A 12881-nucleotide genomic window follows, 5' to 3' on the forward strand; every position below is an offset into this window, starting at 1 on the left:
TTACAAACCATTTTTCTGGCGCACGAACTGTGGGGCCGATAGTGTGCATATTTGTGTTGTGTTTTGTGTGGTAAATTAAAACAGTAAATATGGAAACTAGGGGAAGGAGTAGACGTGTCAGTCAGGACAGCTCCAGGGACAGCAGTGTGGAGTCTACACACTCTGTAGATGTGTCTGTTCCCACATCACCTAGCCAAGTACCTAACACAGATTTTGTTACCCCAGTAACACATGCTGGAGCGGCTAGAGTAGATGTGACACAACCCCAAGCTACCACCACACCACACACATCTTTGCCTTTATTGCCAGCTGCCATAAGTAATGAAACAAGTGCTAGCTTACTCATCATGCTGCAGAGCATGTGGCAGGAGGTGAAAGCTAACCACCAACAACAGCAAGCTAGTTTTCAGGAACAAAGTGCTAGGAGTGCTAAGTTAGAGGAGAGTCTCCAGGGCACTAGTGCTAAGTTAGAGGAGAGTCTCCAGGACACTAGTGCTAGGTTGGAGGAGAGTCTTCGACAGCAATTGGACGCTAGGCTGGAGGAGAATCTCAATAGTACTAAAGATAGCATTAAACAACAACTGGAAGTCATAGACAGCACCCTTAAAATTGAAATGGGTGAAGTCAAAAGTAGTGTGGCTGCTATTTCTGTGCGGTTGGCAGAACATGAAAGTTACACTGATACACAGTTGCAGCTAATACAACAGCAGTGCAGTAGTACAACAACTAGGTTAGCAGCAGATTTAACTACCCAGACCAGCCAGCTGAATGACAGGTTAAATCAATTAGCTGAGCAAGCTGCTCAGAACAGCTGTGGCCTGGAACAAATTCAATCCACATGCCAGACAATGATTGAAAATGTGGTAATCAATCACACCACAGACATGAGGGAGCAGGTGGACACATTAGTGAAAAGGCAGACCGAGTTTTCACTTGACATAGAGCAACAGGTAGGCAAGCTACAAGAGAAGGTATTGCAGTTGAGGGTAGACAATCTTACTCGCACCTCCAGTCACCATGTAGCATTGGCCCCAGCCCTGAACACCAATGCCAATGAAATCCTCAGTAGCTGTGACTCACCGCAGGTTGAGCAACCTGAGCTCCCAATCACACGCTCCAACCCAGCTAACACAAACACCACCTTGGACCCAGTTGCAGTGATGCACCACCCGGCACGCCAATGGTCAGAGGCGATGCCTAGGTTCTCTGCCCATGAAGGAGAGAATCCAATGAGATTCCTTCGACGTTTCGAGGAATACGCTGACATGTTCAGGCTAAGTGATGCTGAACGCCTGAAATGCATGGCAACTGCACTGAGAGACCATGCGTATTACTGGTGGGAGGTATTACAAAGTACCATCACTTCCTACCAAGAATTCAAAAGCCATTTCAAACAGCAGTTTTGGAATGTGAAAATACAGGGAACACTGAGGGCACGTCTGCATACCGAGCGGTATGATAGCAAGAAGAACAGAACTCTGGAGACACACTTGTCTCAAATGTTCGAGAGGACGCGCTACCTCGAACCAGAGATGGGTGATATTGAGTTCATGGCGATGGTGACCTCCCAGCTACCCATCAAGTACCAAGTACATTTGACAGGGCGTAGCTTCAACAATATCACAGAGTTCCGCGAACAGGTCCTCGCGTTCGACCGGCTGGAGCGGCTGTCCAGGAACAACAATAGTGAGGTGGAGAAAGACCTCAAGCCTACACATCAGAAGGCAGCACCACTCTACACACCCTGGCAGCGTGGTAACGACGGCGGCAAGGCCAACGTCCACTGCACGTCATGGCAGCCTGCGAAACAGTACCGGACAGGGAAGTGGAAGACCAGGAGGGAATTCCAACCTCAACATCAAGGAAACCGCCAGCCGAAGAAACCCTACACCCACAACCAAAACCAGTGGTGGGGAAAGCATTACCGTCCTGAAGATCCAAATGGAAGGCCACCCAGGTGGGAGTACAGGAGTTACTCTAACCGTCAGCCGCCCAACAATATGCAACAGCATATGTTGCATCCCCCCGTAGCAGACACCGCTCCTGTGAATCAATCACCAGCGAGTTTCTCTACACTCAACCATCCTCCAACCACATCGTATCCCATGCAGCGAGGATATTTTGCTCGGCAGCAACCGATCCCACCCAACTGCACAGGAACGCAGCCTCAGCAGACTGCGAATTGCAGCTACACTCAAGCTGTAATTGAGGAGCATCAAAATAATTAGGCTCAGTAAGGTTGTAGGTATTACCACCAACCTTATACCCGGAAGAGACACACCTGAACATGACATGGAGAGGCTAACAACTCAGGAAGAAATTGAAGAACTGGTACGAGATAAATTAACAAGAGAAGCCGACCTTAGGAAGAAAAGGAAGCCAGCATCCAGGATCAGTAAATTCACTGTAGGAGACTTAGTTCTACGCCGTACAGCACCAACTAGTAACAAGTGGGCTCATCTAGCGAAGAAACTATTTTTATTGTACTCAGGTCCCTACAAAGTAGTAGCTGTGGAGAAATGTAACTGCTACACTCTACAGGACCCTGATACAGGAAAAATTGTAGGGAATTACAATTTGAGTCAGCTTAGGCCTTACAAAACACCTGTGGTGGATTAGAACACCAAATATGTACCATTATTACTTGTGTTATGCTAAAAACCATTGTATTGTTTATGTTGCTAAGGAAATTTAATTATATATATCCTCATGAGTTGATAGAGGTAATCCAGGTGTATAGGTACCTCATTGCTTCGATATGGTAATTTATATTCGAAGAATTAGGGTGTTTGTCAGTTGATGATTTTATTCCAACTGATATTTGTGCTTGGAGCATATGTGTTGCCTGAGCGTTGGTTTGGTACATTGTCCTAGAGGGACATACCAAATATTATGTACTGTGTGTACAGTTACTGTGTTGAGACACAGTTATTATCACCCTATTAGTCGAGTTCGACCATATTAGCAATGGATATACACGTGAAGTTTTAAATAAAATTTGGCATAAGATGTGTACAAACACTATGTGACATATTACAATGTATAACTAATGCAACACACAACTAAATACTACATATAATTAATGGCCTAAAGATGAGTTGACTAATATCCTACTAAATGAACACACTTGTTGGTATGAGTACTTACAGTTTGATCCAGGCTACTGCCTTGCTCCTACCTATGCTTCTTCATCGTCTAGTAGTTAAAAATGCACTTTAATTGGGTTCCCACAGGACACCCGAAACTATAAGTGGATATCAACTTCATCCACACTCTTATGAATAGGATGTAAAAACACTCCACTTTATATTGAGAAAAGAAGAAATGAAAGATAAAGAATTTTAAAGATTGTCTTTAATGAACAGCTTTAAAAACATAAACACTATACACTAGCACTCAATCAATAATATTTATCTTGAGGTTATTGTCATTATTTCATAGCTGAGAAGCAAATAATGTCTCTTCTTGTAAATAAGGGTATCTATTGTGTAACATATGATGAAGGAAAATATTCATATATGATGGATGAAAAGCACAATAAATATGCTAATATGTTATTGAAAGCCCAATATTATTGACAAGTATCAATTAAGAAATTGAATGTAATTATTTACTAGGTGAGGATATTATGTTGATAACATCCATAAAATATATTTTATTTATTCATCACCTACAATAAAGGTAAACAATAACCTGTTGTTGTTATTGCAAAGTACTATGCAATGTTATTGTTGCAAATACTGTTTATTTATGCATTACCTTATTATTTAACAGAGTTATTATGTGTTCAATTAATGTTTATATTTATTATTAAGTTGTTATGAATTATTAATTTTATGAGTTTGAGGAATCTCGAGTCATTTAATTTATGTTAGAGTAGGGGAGCAAGAGAAGAAGAGGGGTTAGTGATAGCATGAGGCACGATCACAGGACGCTGTATATTCATATCGCGCAAGTGATAAGAACTGTTATAGGACGTGTGATTAACGTGTGTGTGTCTTCTGATTGCCGACGAACTGAACGAGTTTTGTTGCGGTCCCCTTCGACACCGTCTGCAGCAGTAGATGCAGTTGCAGCAGCAGCAGCAGCAGCAGCAGCAGCAGCAGCAGCAGTAGTCCAAGGCACATGTAGAGTCATGTGTTGGACATTTGACTCAGCAGCTCGTACCAGTTGGTACGACCCCAGCGAACACGCCGCAGACCTGGTGGGTCCGCATCAGCACGACACCACAGCATCCATCGTGATGTCATTGGTGACATCAGGTGATGCGATCATCGATGAACAGCACACTGGTCCAGCAGTCTTCACGACGTCGATCGCCTACAACAGGGTATTGTTGGCTGAACCGCCATCCCAGCACTGTGGTTTACACCGCAGTCGACCTCTCTGCTCAGCTGTCACTTACCATGTATGGAGATTGGTGAGCCTTCTTCTACATCCTTGCTTCGCCTAATCAGGTAGCTGATATTCCACAACATGTAGACAGATCATGTTTACAAACAACAGTGCGACTGTCCAGCCTACGAAGTGTAGTGTCGTTTGGCAAGAGAATAACGTTTTTCAACTTTCATCGCAATGTTGCCAACTTGTGAAGTAACCAGTTCCAGTTATTAGTTTTAACGATCTAAATTGAATTTAACTTTTTGGACAGTGAAATATAAATTTATATCGGGAGCGGCACTGTAATACTACGGTATTATCAGACTAACTGAAACTGTTTATTATTGTTTTACGTTCGAGGTTAATACCGCTTCCCGATACTTTCGGCAGTGTTTTGTTTTGTTCCACGCATGGCGGCGCGCGCATCTCGTGCTGTGTCGTCATGACAACTGCTAAAATAAATAATCGCGCGGCGTTCGGAACAGCTTTAACGAGCCTATGCTTGATTGATATTGACATTTCATTGGCTTCATTAAAAAGGACGCTAACGTGTCGCGGCCGTGATTGGCCCTATTCAATTAACAATTTAATTTCGGCAAGAGAGAAGAGAAAAGAGTGGAAAATGACGCCATTTAGTGCGTGTGGTAGTGTATTCCCTCTGGGAATATTTTGTTCATGGCGATGCTAATTTCGGCGTTATTGGTCTGGAAATTACGTCAAAATACTGGGCAATATTAATTGACGCCCTGTAATTGAATGCAGAATAATCGCATTCAATTCACGTGAGTGACGAAGTATTTTATGAACGACATTAAGCATCTATAGTTAAGGTATGGTCTGCATCATCGCTATATAATAAAATTGACGTAAATTTTACCGTCAACGTAAACGAACTGTAATTTTATAAACTTTGGATTATTATAAAATTAGTAGAACATTGACTTTCGGCGATTAACAGCAAATTTACTCACATTAGCACAAACTATATGTACACAAGTCCAGAAGTCTTTTGGTTAGGCGTTTCATGCTCGAGCAAGCCGGAGCAAAACCCCAAAACTTTTACTCAGTGAACAATTTCAGGAACTTTATTTATTTTGTATTTTTTTTCAAGAGTCAGGTTATCTACGACATCCCATAGACTTTATTTAATATTTGTTTGTTTGGTTATTATTTCCATGACTCGAGGTTTCTCATTATGATTAAAACAATAAAATAAGTTTTTTTGTGTTATTTTGTTTTTAATTCTTGATGACCTCTGGCGCCCTAGTATTAAGTCCTGGAATAACGTTCTGAGTAATTAAAAATGGAAAATCTTAGTTTCATCACGTACACGTTTGTGTACAGCATGAAATATCCATCGTAGTTCTTGAAAGTACATAAGGGACTTGCATTACACAATCTCAATTTCTCTGCCTTATTTATAAGTTCATGGTCACCACTGAAATCACATAGTTTCGCTACCCATGATGAGAAGACTGCGTGCCATTTCAGAGCCTTGCACTAAGAGGAGATACCACGCTAGAAGCAGCAACAAGCATTGCTCTATCATTCAGCCTTACGCAAGCACACCCCTGACTAGACTGGCCTCTTTAAAACATTATCTTTGAATGATTTGTGCAATGGGAGTGCATGACTGGATGTAAGCTTTTGGACATACGCCATTGCTAAGCACATGTATGTCTGTAGAAGAAAACTACAAAAAACACAAAAAACAAAGACGGATTTTTTTTTTTTTTTCATTTGTGTTTTTTGTAGTTGTTTTAAAGGGACTGGATGTAAGTTTTTGGACATACGCCATTGCTAAGCACATGTATGTATGTAGAAGAAAAATTACAAAAAACACAAAAGACAAAAAAAATCCGTCTTTTTTTTTGTGTTTTTTGTAGTTTTCTTCTACATATAGAAGAAAACTACAAAAAACACAAAAGACAAAAAAAAATCCGTCTTTTTTTTTTGTGTTTTTTGTAGTTTTCTTCTACATACATACATGTGCTTAGCAATGGCGTATGTCCAAAAACTTACATCCAGTCCCTTTAAAACAACTATTTAGGGTTTTTTTTCTTCCTAACGCCCTCCATACGCTGTCAATAGTTGCAAACAGCTTCTTGTTTGCTGTATTTCCTTATTTTAAACTTATCAATAACTTTCTGGACTACAGGTTGTCCACTAGTTGGAACTTCAGGCAGTTCTGCTGTCCACTGTGCCTGTGTTGAAATATGCTCTAAGACCCATTTACCATTTATACAGTGAAACTGGGATGTTCATGTTTATCTTGTGAGGTACCATGAAACTGCTTTACCACACTTTGAATACAAATGAATATTCCTTATTTCAACGTGGGAGTATTTGAAATTGAATTGAATAGAATTAATCAATTGTTGGACTTTTAAAATTTATAATAATCACAGGGGTATATTTATCCAAAATGTTTCCCTTTGGCTTTGTGAACTTTGGTTCACTCCATCCACCACAGATGGCAGCACCATGGTTGTTGTGCATTTTCCGTTTCTTGACTTCCGTCGCATTCACGAAATTTACTCCCACAAAATGCCGTGCGCTAAGATGTTACACATCAAAAAAAAATTGCCTTTACATTACGCAACTTATACGTATGGTAACAGGTATATGTGTAGTGTTAGCTTATAGTGTTTGAAAACGTAATGTTGGCCGAGGCCTAGGCACGGGCGGTGATGCAGCATGTGCCGGCTGTGTGGCTGGTACTGTGCAGAGTGGTGACGGGACGCGTGCTGCTGTAATGTCGGCCGAGGCCTAGGCGCGGGCGGTGATGCAGCATGTGCCGGCTGTGTGGCTGGCACCGTGCAGAGTGGTGACGGGACGCGTGCTGCTGTAATGTCGGCCGAGGCGTAGGCACGGGCGGTGATGCAGCATGTGCCGGCTGTGTGGCTGGTATCGTGCAGAGTGGTTGACGGGACACGTGCTGCTGTAATGTCGGCCGAGGCCTAGCCACGGGCGGTGATGCAGAGTGTGCCGGCTGTGTGGCTGGTACCGTGCAGAGTGGTGACGGGACGCGTGCTGCTGCAGGAGATGGTGTCGGGCGGCCAGGTGCGAGCGGTCGCCGGCACGCCGACGGTGGTGTCGGTGAGCAGCCTGGTGTCGGGGCAGGTGCAGGCGGCCGGCCAGCGCCTCGCCACCGCCAGCCTCGTCGCCTCCCAGCCGCAGGTCGTGGCGGCCGCCGGGAAAGGTCCGTGCTTCGCGTTTGCCATCCCTGTTTCTTTCATTTCAGTCTTAATTTTAAGTCGCTATCTAAAAAAATTTTTATAATCAACTCTATAAAACATAAAGTGAAATTAATAAGAGAGAAATTCATAAACTGCAATCATTATTATTTGTTGGTTATGAAAAGCATTATGTTCTGTGTTGCAGGAAATATCAAAATCTGAATTCATCTTGCCTTTACATAGATTACGGTCTTTTAATTTTAAATTTTTTTGTGAATGTGTGTCATTTGCTTTATACATCTGTATTAGACTTTGTGTCCACTTGAAGGCAAATGCTACTGTTGGTGCTTTCTTCATCTTCGGGCAACAGCTATTAAATTGTTGGATATATATTCACTTATAATATTACTTAAGATGTGGTCTGTTTGTTTATTTGCGAGCGGGGTTGCGAGGGTTGTGCGGGGCGTGGCGTTGCAGGGGTGGTGGCGGGATCGGGGGGCAAGGTGCTCAACCCCACGCAGATCCACTACTACCGGCAGCACGCGCTGCTCAAGCAGCAGCAGAGCCGCATGCGCGACCTGAAGGTCATCCAGGCGCAGGGCAGCGCGGGCCAGAAGGTGTCCGTGGCGGTGACCACGATGGCCGTGGCCAGCGTCACGGCCGCCCAGGGCCAGCAGCGCACCCAGGTATGCCCTAGTCCCATCCCACACCAACAGAAGTGGTGACGTAGGTCACGGGAATTTTTGATTTCCTACGTCCGTTTGCCAACAGGTATTATTTTTTCGTTGGTGGATATCAAACAAAAAAATTTGGAGACTGTTCACATGTAAACCTTTTGGAAATCATCTTTGAAAAATTTATAGCTTTCTTACTTAAAAATAAATACATTCCTGCGAATAGTTGATTTATTTCTTAATACATTTGTTCGTATTTAATTTTGGTTATTATTTTGTAAATAATGTTCACCCTTTGATATGTTATTTAAAAGACCCAAAAAAAAATTCTGGTATGTCATTTCATATCTGCCAACTTGTACGATTTTCCCGTAATTTGTACGGAAAATAATTCATATTACGATTGTACGGAAATTCGGAACATCTTACGATTTTTGTCTGTTCAAAAATGAAGTATAATATTTTAGTGCCAATATAAATGAACCGTTTGAGCAGCATTTGTTATTGTTTAACAACATGGCGTCCGCGATGATATGAGAATAATGGAGTCAGAGAAAAATCGTTCCGAAAAGAAAATAATTTTTGTAAGTTTCGTTGGTACACAGCAGGCTGGATGGCAACTGATCTTACTAATCTTTTGTGCGAAAGAGTCATGAAAGCAATTTTTGTGAGTTTTGTTGGTACACAGCAGGTTGGCTGGAGACGAGTGATAACGATTTAACCGTTTATATTCTAGTGCGGTAAATATTTTATAAGTTAGCGCTTGTACGAAACAAGATTATTTCATGATGGCTACGAGTAGTAAAAAACAATATGGACAGATGTTTCGGTCATCTTACTCAGAATTATTTCCTTTCATTACTAAGAGTGAAAAAGGCTCTAATTTTGCGTTTTGTAGTGTTTGTCGTTGCGACATTAATTTTTCCCATGGCGGCAAGCACGATATTTCCTATCACGTCAAGAGCTTGAAACATTCAAATAACGCGAAGCTTGCAGAAGAAAACAAAAAACAATATGCAGCTTCTTTTCCGTGAACCGTAACAGTGACAGTGGTGTGATTAGGGCGGAATGTTTTTTACAAGCTTTTTAGTGGAACATAACCTTCCATTCAGTGTCGCCGACCACGCCGGGCATTCGTTTCGAAAAATATTTCAGGGTCTGATATCGCAAAAATGTACGGCTGTGGGCGCACTAAAACTGCAGCAATAGTAAAATAAATGGCTTCCAATACTACTACTTCAGTAGTAAAGTGCTTGCAAAGTGGCCCATATACACTAGCTACTGATGGAAGCAATGACACAAGTAATAAGTTATATCCTCTCGTGGTAACTTATTACAACCCTGACTGCAGGTTAGTAACTACTAGTTGTGTTTTGGCCATACCTTCATTGGAAGGTGCTTCTACTGGTAAAAATATTGGGCAGTTATTGCTATCAGAACTTGAAAGTATGAATGTGCCAATTCATAATTGTAAAGGTTTTGGCTGTGATAATGTAGCAGTTATGGTTGGAGGTAAAAATGGTGTTATTTCTGTATTAAAAGAAAAGCAGCCAAATTTACTAGTCATAGGTTGTCTGTGCCACTTAATTAATTAATTAATTAATTAGGCTGCAGAAAAGGATTCTGCAAGTTTGCCAGTGAGGGTGGAAGAAATACTTGTAGACATTTATTACTTTTTGGAAAAAAAGCTCCAAAAGAAAGGAAAGGATGCGTGACTTTCAAGGTCTCCATGATAATGAAGTTTTAATAAATTACAGTAACTTTTTATTTAACTTTCGTGTTTTGGGTAGAGACGTGGTGTTATCAATGCAAAATAAACACGTGTTTTCCGGATCACTTATTTTAAACATCGCGCCTGATTTACGCTATAGATTTGTTAGTTTGGAAATCTTACTGCTTGCACTCCTAACAAGTTGGCAGGTATGCATTATTCACATCTTGGGGAAAACTCTTCTTTTACACCCTCCAAGGGACAAAAATCACATGAAGTTAGTACATGCAAAATGGTGTTGAGTAAGGGAGGGATCTTAAATATAAGCATAATGTTAATTTCTTACTGTTTAAATGCTTATGGTTACGAACTGGGAAGCAGAGCCGTAATGGGTGTCACGTACCTGAGCGGGCCTTCCAGCGGTAGTCTGGCCCGGGCCGCCTCACACGGTCACTGACGTCATGCTCGCATTACCCCGGCTCGACCTAACAAACCCCCCCCCCCCTTCCTCCTCTTTCCCATCCTCCGCTCCATCCTTCCTCGGCGCTGTTGTCTATCGCTGAGCAGCCTTGCGAATTCCGCGGGCCGCTGGCGTAGTGGCATGAATAAACACCGCCTTTCTGGACTTTTCGGGTATCATGTCAACCCGGGATGACACGACTCGTCACACACTCTCATTGGTTCGAGAAGGGTATACCACAAGTATATAAGAAGCGACGCCGAGCAAGTTACGAGAGCTCCGCGAGCGAAGGGAAGTTTACATTGGTGAAGAAGGTGACAGACCTCTTCGAGAGTGGCGAGACGCGGAGTGACAAGATCGAGATTGTGCGACTGAGTGGCGCGAGACTGTGTGTGTTGACAGGCGCGTGGTAAGGGGCGAACTGCTGTTGATCCTAGCTCCAGTGATTGCGAATAAACATTTTTAAGTGTTAGTGATTGGTGATCCGACATTTTTAAGTACAATTATTTATTGGTAATGTAAATATTAGTAATTAATAAAACTTAATTGGGCTATCCCTTACGAACCCAGTCCTCCCAACATAGGTCGTAACATTATTTTCGGCCACAGAACAGTTTTGCTTAAGAGCAAGGAAGTGTTAAGTTATTACATAGAGACATGCATTACTCTTTTTATTTTATGTCTTAAAGTGGTGTTATTTGCAGTTTAAGTGGTATTTCTTAACAGAAGGTGGTGTAATTTTTTTTAGTTATTTTGCACATTTACATCATTTTTTAACCAAATATTTAGGTTTTCTTTTCAAACTATAGCACTGCAACTTATTGTTAGTATCAGCACAGCATTGCTACAAGTTTATAAAACAATGAAGACAGGAATGTGACAAAATTTTTCTGGAAATTTTTTTCTTTGGGCAACCATAATGAAATAGTAACTATTGCTTCCGCCGACATTTAGGCGCCTCTAAAAAGTGCCAAAAGTATTTTCACAAAATGTATTTGAATTGCCTACAATATTTTGATTTTTTTATGTGGTGTTGAGTACATAACCAGAAACCATTTGAGTAACAAGTCCTTCTTTATATGAGGTTCTGTGGATACTTTGTTCTTTTTTCGTGTTTATGTTGTTTGTTTACGTGTTTTAAGAGTTTTGTTACATTTATAAATGTTTGCAATTGAACTGTGAATTGAACTGTGGCCATTCTGTCACTTCAAGAAGTCATGGATCTAGCTCCGTTTGATGACAATATGGTCTGGACTTGTGTTGCAAGCTGACTAGTTTGAGATTCGTGGAACAAGGAAAGATGTCTCCTATAGTAATGCATGCTTGTCCTCTTTGATGTGCAGTCCGTTACATGGTGTGGATTGAGGCAGTTAAAACGGAGATTCGTTGCCTGTGCTACTTAACATCGTTCAATTGGAGATTGGCCTAGCAATGCTGGACATTTTAAATATGACTATTTCTTTGACATATTGAACGTTTATCTGTTTGGAAAGTTACAAGGAAATTGCTTTTATCATTTTAAGCTGGCCAAATGGCAGGACACTTGATCCCAGGGAAAGATCATGTTGCAGCACAGTTGGCTAGAAGCAAAGCCTTGCACTGATCCTGTAGGAAATCTAACAACTGGTCAAATATAGGCATCTTGTCATGATCTTGGGCCAGTTAAAATTGATTACGAGTTTATCGGTCCAGTTTCGGAAGTACGATTTTTGAAAGAAGAAAGCTCCTTTCACTTACCAGGAGCCTCAGGACCTTCAAGGCACCTATGTTTTTTCTTTAACACATTATATCATGTTTCAAAGCTTCTTCAAGATGTTTTTTTAGGGACTTTAGGGACTTAAGCTTCTTCGGAACTGGTTTTTAGTTGTGTCCATGCTAAACTGCAGGGGCGCAACAACAGGGTGGCAAGGGTATTTTGCCCCCCCCCCCCTCTGAAACCCTGAAGTGGGGGCAAACGGAGGCAATAAAGTGCTGTGTAATCAATTTTTAGATAATAAAACTGCTTAAATAGCACCATTTTCCACCTTGAAATACAAATTTTCCCGGGGGAGGACCCCCGGACACCCCGCTTCAATAGGGGGGATTGATGAGTCTTTATAAAAAGATATATTGCTCCCCCCCTCCTTTGGAAATTTAGTTGTTGTGCCTCTGCTTAACTGTAGTCCTGTTCCGAGAGGGTGGGTGACCCCGTGCCGAGCGCCGCTGGTTGTGTGTGTCGCAGCTGCTGAAGCAGGGCGTGGGCGGCAAGCAGGCTGCCATCGGGCGGCCCATGTCCGAGGCGGAGATGGCGCTGCTGCTGAAGCGACAGCAGCAACTGGCCGCCGCGCAGCAACAGCAGAAGGCGCAGGCGCAGGTCCCCACGCAGACGGGGCTCACCCCCGCGCAGATCCTGGCGCAGGCCGGCCTGCAGGTACCCCCCTCCCAGGCCACTGCCGTGTCGGTGTAGCAGGTTCCAGTGTGTGCATGTGTGTGTGTTA

General features: G+C 42.3%; 1 protein-coding gene across 1 annotated transcript in view; it reads left to right on the forward strand.

Moving 5' to 3' along the window:
* LOC134540351 (helicase domino) overlaps positions 1 to 12881 on the forward strand; it is a 329560-nt gene that overhangs the window by 258391 nt on the left and 58288 nt on the right. Inside the window, exons 37-39 of the mRNA XM_063383024.1 lie at positions 7423 to 7582; positions 8037 to 8245; positions 12626 to 12814. Of these exons, the coding sequence (XP_063239094.1) occupies positions 7423 to 7582; positions 8037 to 8245; positions 12626 to 12814 (558 nt within the window). The remainder of the gene's footprint in view (positions 1 to 7422; positions 7583 to 8036; positions 8246 to 12625; positions 12815 to 12881) is intronic.

This window comes from Bacillus rossius, chromosome 16 (genome assembly GCF_032445375.1).
Source record: "Bacillus rossius redtenbacheri isolate Brsri chromosome 16, Brsri_v3, whole genome shotgun sequence".
NCBI classification, from domain to species: domain Eukaryota; kingdom Metazoa; phylum Arthropoda; class Insecta; order Phasmatodea; family Bacillidae; genus Bacillus; species Bacillus rossius.